This window comes from Diabrotica undecimpunctata, unplaced genomic scaffold (assembly GCF_040954645.1).
Source record: "Diabrotica undecimpunctata isolate CICGRU unplaced genomic scaffold, icDiaUnde3 ctg00002933.1, whole genome shotgun sequence".
NCBI lineage: Eukaryota > Metazoa > Arthropoda > Insecta > Coleoptera > Chrysomelidae > Diabrotica > Diabrotica undecimpunctata.
The window spans coordinates 7,904-17,455 of NW_027314135.1; the positions used below are offsets into that span (position 1 = coordinate 7,904).

The 9,552-nt window shown below is 33.5% G+C and overlaps 1 protein-coding gene across 1 annotated transcript; it reads left to right on the forward strand.

The window, feature by feature from the left end:
- The first annotated feature begins 620 nt into the window (after nucleotides 1-620).
- Nucleotides 621-8,977, forward strand: LOC140432131 (apoptosis-inducing factor 3-like). Its single transcript, XM_072519970.1, has 3 exons — nucleotides 621-926; nucleotides 5,407-5,780; nucleotides 8,708-8,977. The coding sequence occupies exons 1-3, from the start codon at nucleotides 713-715 to the stop codon at nucleotides 8,975-8,977; spliced, it is 858 nt and encodes a 285-aa protein (XP_072376071.1). The 5' UTR covers nucleotides 621-712.
- Nucleotides 8,978-9,552: the final 575 nt, after the last annotated feature.

The following is a 9,552-nucleotide window of genomic DNA, read 5'->3' on the forward strand; positions in this document are numbered from 1 at the left end:
TATCTGTCTTCGAATCAGCACTCTCATTATCACTGCTTACCGGTTTTAAGAAACGAATATCAAACTTGTACAGGCATAAAAGAAGACGGAAAAGAAATTATCCGGATGAGCACTAATGGAAGACAGAAGTAGAGAAGTCACAGAAGATTGTGAAAAAGTTGATGGTGCCATGAACAAAAAATATAATTGAAAAAAAAATTTTACATTTCAATTCTTTGTGAATACTCAGTAGACAGTTTATAATATTATAATATATAGTGAAGTGACATTCTGTATAGTGAATCTCTTAAGCAGACTTTATAATATATTAACTATATTAACATATATATATATATATATATATATATATATATATATATATATATATATATATATATATATATATATATATGTATATATATATATACATATATTATATATATATATATATATATATATATATATATATATATACATATATTATATATATATATAATTAATTTTTTTGAAAAAATTTGGATTCTGCCTATAAAAATAATTTTTACTGAAATAACTTTAACGCCGCCGCACTATTTTTATTATTTCTCCAGCTAGAGCATCGATTTTAGAGTATGGAGGTTATACGCAGTTATATAATTTTTTATTAGATTGATGGTCAACGTACATGATCACAGAATCATATGAACGAAAATAAACATTTGTAATTCTTAACTTAGTAAGAGTTGTATTGTTAATGTCGGTAATCATGTTTACCACAATACAGTGTATTATTAAATCTATTCCTGTAATTCAACGTTTATTTCCAGCGTCTCAAGACCAGCAGGAGGAATATGTGGAAGGTATCGTATGCAATGTTAATGACTTACAAGAAAATGAATTGAAAACAGTCGAATTGGATGAAGGGAAAGTTCTTCTGGTTAAACAAAAAGGTGTTATTAGTGCAATAGGTATGTAAAATTTTGATATATTCTTATAAACATTTCAACTTAATATAAGTAGGTACTTAAAAATTAAGAATTCAAGTTAAAAAATATTTAAATTGTTTATTTGAAAGTAAATGTCGATTGATATATACAGAGAGTATAAGTTTTAGGACAAAGATTAAGCGACTAAGGTTATTAGTGAGAATAAGAGACTAAGACTATTTGGACTGAAATATTTATATTTATAATTTTTTTTTATTTAACTACAATGAGTACAATAATCTGCCCACATGGGCAATATGCATTTATTTTGTTAATTCTAATGACATGTAGAGAATTACTCCAGTGAATAATCTAAAAACGAAGATAAAGTTAAGATTTTATTAATTTGAAGGCAGGTCGGATGACAGCATTTGTTTTAGTCTACGCACTTCAAAAGCATCATGCACATTAAATTTAATTAGGACATTAGGATGTACAGTGAACTTGAATGACTTCTTTGACGGATTCTAGCGAGATGTGCTAAATCACCTCGTTCGAGACATAATATGGCGCATTGACTATGACACGAAGCACCTTATTTTGTAATCTCTGTAAGATGTTTATATTGGAGACACTGGCGGTGCCTCATAACTGGATCCCATAGGTTCAAATGGACTTAAAAATCAATTTATATAATACAATCCAAGGACAATTTTGATTTGCGGTCAATGAGCCAATATATGTTACTTAATTTAAGTCCAAGGTGTTTGCGTTTGATGAATATATGTTTTTCCAAGTTAGACGGCGCAATTTCCATTTTCGGATTGAGGAAGTTGATCATATATATATATATATATATATATATATATATATATATATATATATATATATATATATATATATATATATATTTATATAATCATTCTCAGTATTTTCTACCGATTATGGTGCAGCTTTCCTTACATAGTCGTTCTTTATTTCTGCCTACGATTGTGTAATATTCGCTTTTCTTTCTGTTCCATGTTGTACCGACTTGTTTCCTTATGCCTTAGTCCCACCTTAAATTTGGACGTCTTCTTGGTCTCTTGACTGACGCCTCTTGGATACCACAGTGTAATTCTAGTGGACCATCTATTGTCAGTTCTTCTTGCTAAATGTCCCGCCCACTGCAATTTTAAAGATTTAATTCTGTGGATTCCATCAGTGATCTTGGTTTTCTGTCTGATCCATTCTATTATTTTCCGATCCCTCTTTGTTATACATAGCATGGATCGCTCGATTGACTTTTAGAGTTTCGCTATTATCTCTTTCTTTAGTATCCAAGTTTTGCACCCGTATGTCATAATTGGTAGTATACACTTACCCAATGCTTTTTTCTTCAGATGGAGTGGCATCCTGGATTTAATTTAATTTAAAAGATGCCCAAGCCAGTTTTATTTGTCTGTTGATTTCTGGAAGTAAGGAGCCAGATTTATGTATTAATTGTCCCAGGTATACATACTCTACTCTTATCTCTAGTGTAGTGTGGTTTTTTATTACATCTTGAACATCCACTAGCTCATTGTATATGGTTTTTGTTTTTGTCAAGTTCATTTTTAGACCAACTTCATTGCTAGCTGCATTTAGGTCGCTTAACAGTTCTTGTAGTTCTGCAAGATTATTGGCAATAAGAACGATTTCGTCTATAAATCTTAGATGGCTGAGGTATTCTCCATCAATGGATAGGCCTTTGTTTTGCCAGTTCATTTTCTGAATATATTTTCTAGGGTTGCAGTGAAGAGCTTTGGTGATATTGCGTCTCCTTGTTGGACGCCTTCTGTAGTGGGAAATTCTGGAATATTTTCATAAATTTTTGCCTTAGCTTTTGCTTGTCTGTATATATTTGCTAAAGTCTCTATGTAAGGTTTGTCAATGCCTTGATTGGTCAAAGCTTCGATTACCAATATCGCCTGCTCGGTTCTTTGATGTTCCTGGGTAGTAGAATGTGTTTCCTGACGCTAATTCCAATAGCTCTTCATCATTCCGTCTTACTTCGCTGATTCTGATGACGTCCCATTTTATATTTTCAGTTTCTTTTTCCAGTTCTATAAGTCTGGATTGATTTGATAGCGAGTGGCGGCAGTTATATGTCGCTATATAAAACGTTGTTGTTTTATTTGGGTAGCGGTATAGACTCCGCAGATTCTTAGCATCATCTGCCCTCCTGGCTTGATCCCAAAAACTATCCAGTTCAGGGCCATTTGGGTCTACGGAGAATGAGGGCCATGATTTGAATGTGTCTTTCATGTTATGGGTTGTGAGGCGTACATTACCACGCTGCCTCAGTGCGGGTTGGTAATAATTCGCGGGTGTGTTTTGATTATAATTTTGATTTCACCCTCCTCCTTCGCCTATATAACGTACTTCCATAATGCGCCATATATTTCCGGGTATTAAGCGACTTATGTGTTCGTGGACGTAGGAGGTAGGAGTTGGCAGACTTTTCAGATTAGCTGTGACCCATTCCTCAATATCAGTTAAGCATTTACCGGAGATTTTAATGGTCTGCTCTTACCGGAACAAATTTTTTGCAATAGAACTTTGGGTTTCAACATAAAAGTGCGCATGCTTAGATGTTACATATTTAGTAGAAAATTAGCCCTTTGTAGAACATCCACATATTCAAATATACACATATAATAATACTGACCATACATATATCATTTCGTCATTCGTTGTCTTAGTTTCAAGTTAAGATTATTATCACATAAGAATGGTCTCACTTTGTTGAATGTTGCTCTCTCCTCATTTCAATTCTACTCAATCTCAGAGTCTGGTTCAAGGTCTTGCGTAATATTGATTCCCAGGTATTTAAATCTTTAAGTGTTTTCTATTTGTACTCTATTGACGTATAGGATATATTGTATCGTATTGTATTGTATCTACCTTGAGCTCAAATATTTCTTATATTGCACTATTATTTAAAAGCTCTTTAAGCCCCCTCTATAGTGTCAGACAAAATGGTCGTCGGCATATATAATTGTAACTACAATTATCTTAACGCCGAAAACTGTTAGATCTTCTAATGCGTCGTTAAATATGTGATCAAGAATAGCAGATACACTATATATATAATTTCGGTTTACAACGTTCTTCGACGTCTTCCGATTTCCAATCTCCATCTCATTCTATCGTTCCATAGATCGTCTTCCAGTTCTCTTTCTCTGATTTCTTTATCAACTCCTTCTCTCCAACTTCTTCTAGGCCTTCCTAGCAGATACACAACTATGTCAAACTCCTCGCTGTATATCAATATGGTCTATTGTAGAGTGTTCTACTCGAATCCATGCCTTTGCTTCCAATTTACATTCTTCTTCGGATATCCTTTTCATCAACTTTGATTTTGTAAAGTATTTCTATCAGATTATTATGCTGGACTTGATCAAAAGCTGTTTCATAATCGATGAAACAAGCAAATACATCCTTTCTTTGATCTCTACATTTCTGCAGGAGTAGGTTTATACTGAATAGAGCTTCCAGTGTTCCAAAAGCGTTTCTGAAGCTGTGAATCTATTTAATCTATTAAATGTGCAGGTTAAGTATCATCTAGAATACCAGGTATATATAATACCTGGTATTCTACATAAAGTAACACTTGCTGATAGTCTTGTTTCTTGCAAGTCAACATTACTTCGAGAGTGGAGCTACCAGTGGAAGGAATACTCTTTTTTGAACCAAAATAGATACTCGTTAATTCAGCCAGGTATTCCCAAATTTCCTTGGTACAAGTCTTGTAGAGCTTCCAGGAGGCACATAACTTCCATTATTAGAATAAGATTCGGACACGCATGTTATCCAAAACACTTATTTAAAATACAGGTTTTGGATGATGACAAATGTGAGCATTGTGGAGAGGAAGGTGATTCAGATCATATATTTTTTGGTTGTTCTAAAAATACAGTCTACTCATCCAAACTTATAAATGATTTATTAAAATATAAAATAGCAGCTCCTTGGAACATACTATATTTATTATCACTTGGCTCTGTAGATATTTACAACTCTTTAGTTAAATTTTTAAAAGACAGCAAATTATCATTATAATTATCTACAAATTATTTAGTTAATCATGTTACCTTTGTTTTAAACCATTTGTATAACTTCCTCCTCTCCTCTAATGTTGTTATGTCTTATATAAATCAATGCCTTGATAGGTCCCTAGGCGAGAAGAGTGTGTCCCAGTTCTCCTAATATCGATGTAATCTTTTATTTTGATAGGGCATTTAAGATTTAGGTAAATTATAATGATGGATACTGTCTTATTCCTTTTGTGTCTGGCTGTATGACGATAAGTCTAAGCCAAAAAAAAAGTATCATCTAAACCTGCATTCTCTCATCTTATCATCAATTGGTGCCACACCTAGACCTAAGTCTTTTTTTGGATAAACTAATACATTTAATTTCTGAAAAAGTCTCTCATGTACTTTTTTACTTTTATGTTATTTACATAGGGTATATTAGGATACGATAATTTCATTTATAGGTCCAAAATGTACTCACTACGGAGCTCCTCTAGTATCCAGCGCTTTGGGAGATGGAAGAGTACGTTGTCAATGGCACGGTGCCTGTTTCAACATTCTTACCGGCGACATAGAAGATTTTCCAGGTTTAGATTCGTTGCCTTGTTATAAAGTGACAATAGAAGATGATAAAGTGAAAGTTCGAGCGAAAAAATCGGAGTTGCGTACGAATAAACGGGTTAAGAGAATGGTTAAAAAGGATTTGAAAGAAGACCAGCATATTGTTGTTATTGGAGGTGGGCCATCGGGAGCTACTTGCGTCGAAACGCTACGACAGGAAGGATATACTGGACGCTTATCGTTTGTGTGTAAAGAAAATTTTCTGCCGTATGATAGGGTAAGTTATATATCTCACTTGAAATATTTTTTATTGTTATATTCCACTATTTTTGGAAGGATATACGTCATTGTCGTCTAATTTATGAAAGTTATACATTTATTTTTCTTCTCTTTAATAGCTTTACCAGTCCTTGATTAGTCTTGTCTTCCCTAAAAAGATCATCTCATCTTTTGGTATTCAGAGTCAATCTTCTCCATATCCCTATTTCCAGTACCTGTAGATCTGCCACATCGTTCAGAAAGCGTTTTTTGTCTTCTGCGATATCTCTGCCCCAAAAGTTTTTTGAAACAGTCATTTTCGGACCGGGTATTTATCTTTCACACTTAAGACATGCCCCACTTATCTTATTATGCTTATTTTAGTTGCTTTTATTATATTTGGTTCTTCTTATAGGTGGTATAGCTTAAAATCAAAACGTTTCCTCCATAATCCATTATCATTTGTGGCTACATGATTTGTTTTTAGGATATTTCTTTCTAATCACAAATCAATGGAAAAATGGTGTGTGTATATATTAGATTAACTAGTTTTTCTCTAGGATCTATCTCAACAAGAAGATCTGATCTATTGTCGACTCTTGTCTGCAGAAATCCCACTGGTATCCTCGAAGTATTTGTTCTGCGTATGGTTTTAGTCGCCCATATACACTGTTTTATAATATCTTATAGTTCGATAGTTTTTACATTGAAGTTGATTGCTCTTTTTATGTAGTGTGATGCTCACTCCTATATTCCATCCATGTATCAGTTGGTTGTTATTCCATATATTTATTATTATCATCATCATTAGTGGTGCTACAGCCCTAATAGAGCCTACACCTCCCCTAGTCTTTTTCACCAGTTGTTTCTGTTCATCGAAACAGTTGCCAGTTTGCTGCGTGTGTAGCAAAAAGACACACAGAAATTAGGTTCAAATTAAACTTCATTTTACATGTGTTTTATTTGAATTTAGTTCAATGCCAACACGTGATATTCGGAAAAGATATAGGTAAACACAAGAATGTAATCGTTATTATAATACAGTAAATATTTACTAATGCGCGACCTTGTATAAACAACGCAAGTCGCATATTTAAAGCGAAAAGATTTCATTCAAAATTAGTTAGTATCGCTGATACAGTTTATAATGTAGTAGTAACCCGACCTGGATCAACTTTACAAGTGTCAAATTATGCAATAAATTAAAAAGTACAACTCGTCTTTCTTTTGGAAAAAGTGAACATGGAAAATCAGTTGGGCTAATGCAGTGGGAGCCTGACATCACGCCTTTAAAGAAAACAATCTTCTGGTTCGAAAAAAGAAAATAAAATGGTAATACAAAACTACATCAACTAAGATGCCACTACATCCTTACGAAGGAGAAAAGATAGAGGAGGAGGATTAATGTCTGGCATTTATTTTATCAATTGTGGCCCAATGTTTTCTAATCTGAGTGACTTGTTTTTTAATCTGTTGACTGATTCGTCCGTTTTAACTACCTAGGATGGGTTTATCTCTCAGTTAAAGTTTTGGCCCAGTGCTATTCTATCATGTAGTGAATCCTTTATGTTTCCTCCATATTTTCAATATTTCACTTTGTGGTGTTACTGTGTCTCCTACTTTGCCTCTTTACATCATTGTTCTTGTTTTAACTATTTTATCATAGGGTTAATTATATATCTATTGGTTTCTTGTATAATGTTTTTACACATTTTCCATTCTTTATTTATGTCTTCGTGTTTTTATCGGTTTTCTAGTCTTGTTTTTATCCTTTCTTTATATTCTTTGTTCTTGTTGCCATATTTTAGTTCCTTATATCTTACTTTTAACGCTTGAATCCCTTTTCTTTTTTGATATTCGAAATTCTAACCCCTTATTTTACTTTCCACCGGGTAGTGACTTGAGTCTGTATTGGCACCTTCTGCTATGCACATTTATTACACTGATGGATGTTAATGATAGCATGATATATCTTGTTGGTTTACTGTGATCCGATCCTGAGATCTCCATATTCTCTTATGAATATTTTGTGCGGTGAGAATGTATTGACAATGATAGTGTAAAGTTGCTAGGTTTATTAACCAACCTAATGCCATTGTCATTGGTGGCATTAGGATTTTTTGATCATCATCATCATAAGTGGCTCGACAATCCGTTGTGGATCTTGGCCTGCTCACAAAGAAGTCGCCACTCCTGTCGATTCCTGGCAACTTCCCTCCATCTTCTAACCCCTAGAATCTGTAGGTCTTCTTCCACATCATCAATCCATCTCATTCGTGGTCGTCCTCTGCTTCTTGTGCCCTCTGGTTTTGAAAATGTTAATCTCTTCGTGTATTCGTGATCTGACATCCTAGCAATGTGTCCAGCCCATCTAAGTCTCTGCACTTTAACGAATTTCACAATATCTGGATCGGTGTATAACTGATACAGTTCAAAGTTGTATCTTCGACGCCATAGCCCATTTTCATTTACGGCCCCAAAAATCTTTCTAAGAATTTTTCTCTCAAAAATACCAAGAAGTCTTTTATCATTTTGAGATAAGATCCACGTTTCAGCCCCATATATCAAAACTGGTCTTATTAAGGTCCTGTATATATTAAGCTTTAGTGCACGTTTTATATTTTTATTTTTTAAATGTCTCTGGAGGCCGTGAGCTCCAGGATTTTTTGATATATTGTCAAAAATATCAATCGCCATCTAGTTCCCTTCAAATAAAGGGCCAGATAATGTCATAGTATTAGATAATATGCTTCTATTTGATTCATCTAGAAATGGTCCTTTGCGTACAGACCAAACCAAATATGTACGAATGGAGATATTTCTCATCTTATCTTCTTCTCTAAATGTCTCGTATGTGATGAGACCAAAAGGTCGGAATTAAGTTAATAATAACTATTTAATTCTACTTTAAATTTAATTTGATTAAGACTGAACTTATTGTTCTAGGTAAAAGTTAGTAAATCCATGGACTTCGACGTTGAACATGCCTCTCTTAGAGACGAAGACTTTTATAAACAATACGATATCGACGTACTTAAAGGAGTCGAAGCTACTGCTGTAGATTCCAGTAACCATAGTGTTACTTTAAGTAATGGAAATACATTAAATTACGATAAACTCTTCATTGCTACTGGCAGTCTTGCAAGAAAATTAAATGTACCTGGTAGCGATTTGAAGAACGTTGTAACCCTTAGAGAATATAGCGATGCTCAGTAAGTTACTTTTGATCTTTTTTAATATAACTTAACTTACTTTAAATATTTTAAATTTTACTGTTAAGTATAAAAAAGTAAATTAAAGGTGAGTCTTAAAAATAAGACGAAATCAATATATATTACATACTTAGGTTCAATTTTAGTTACATTAATTGTTTATATTTTAAACAGACTGTAGGAATTTTGGTAAAATTGTAACGGTCTGGTTATTCACTCTCTCCCCCGTTCTTGCCTTTTTTTTAGTAAACTTACCGTTTGACTTTTTAAGAAGTCCAATACCATTGAGAGTCGCTTCGCTACGCGAAGGCTAAATTGGTGATCATTTTACAGAACTTGTTTTCCTTTTAGACTTTTTATAGACTTTTTAACTTCTTTTTCAGACTTTAACATTAGTTATGTAATCCACCCTTGAACCCCTGTTGGAAAGTTCACATGTGAGGTTCTGTTATACCAGAACGCATGCGCTGACATGTCAAAGTAGTTCTTATGATTCTTTATAATGTCGTTAAGGTCCATTGGTGTAATAAAATGAAGTTAATTCCCAGTTTAGGGTAATAATAACTCTGAGATAGCGCG

Excerpts from the sequence above, each read along its gene's own strand:
- LOC140432131 (XM_072519970.1), top strand. The coding sequence starts at position 713 with ATGTCGGTAATCATGTTTACCACAATACAGTGTATTATTAAATCTATT. Across the intron at positions 927-5,406 it reads AGGTGTTATTAGTGCAATAG|GTCCAAAATGTACTCACTAC; the intron begins GTATGTAAAATT and ends TTTCATTTATAG. Across the intron at positions 5,781-8,707 it reads ATTTTCTGCCGTATGATAGG|GTAAAAGTTAGTAAATCCAT; the intron begins GTAAGTTATATA and ends TTATTGTTCTAG.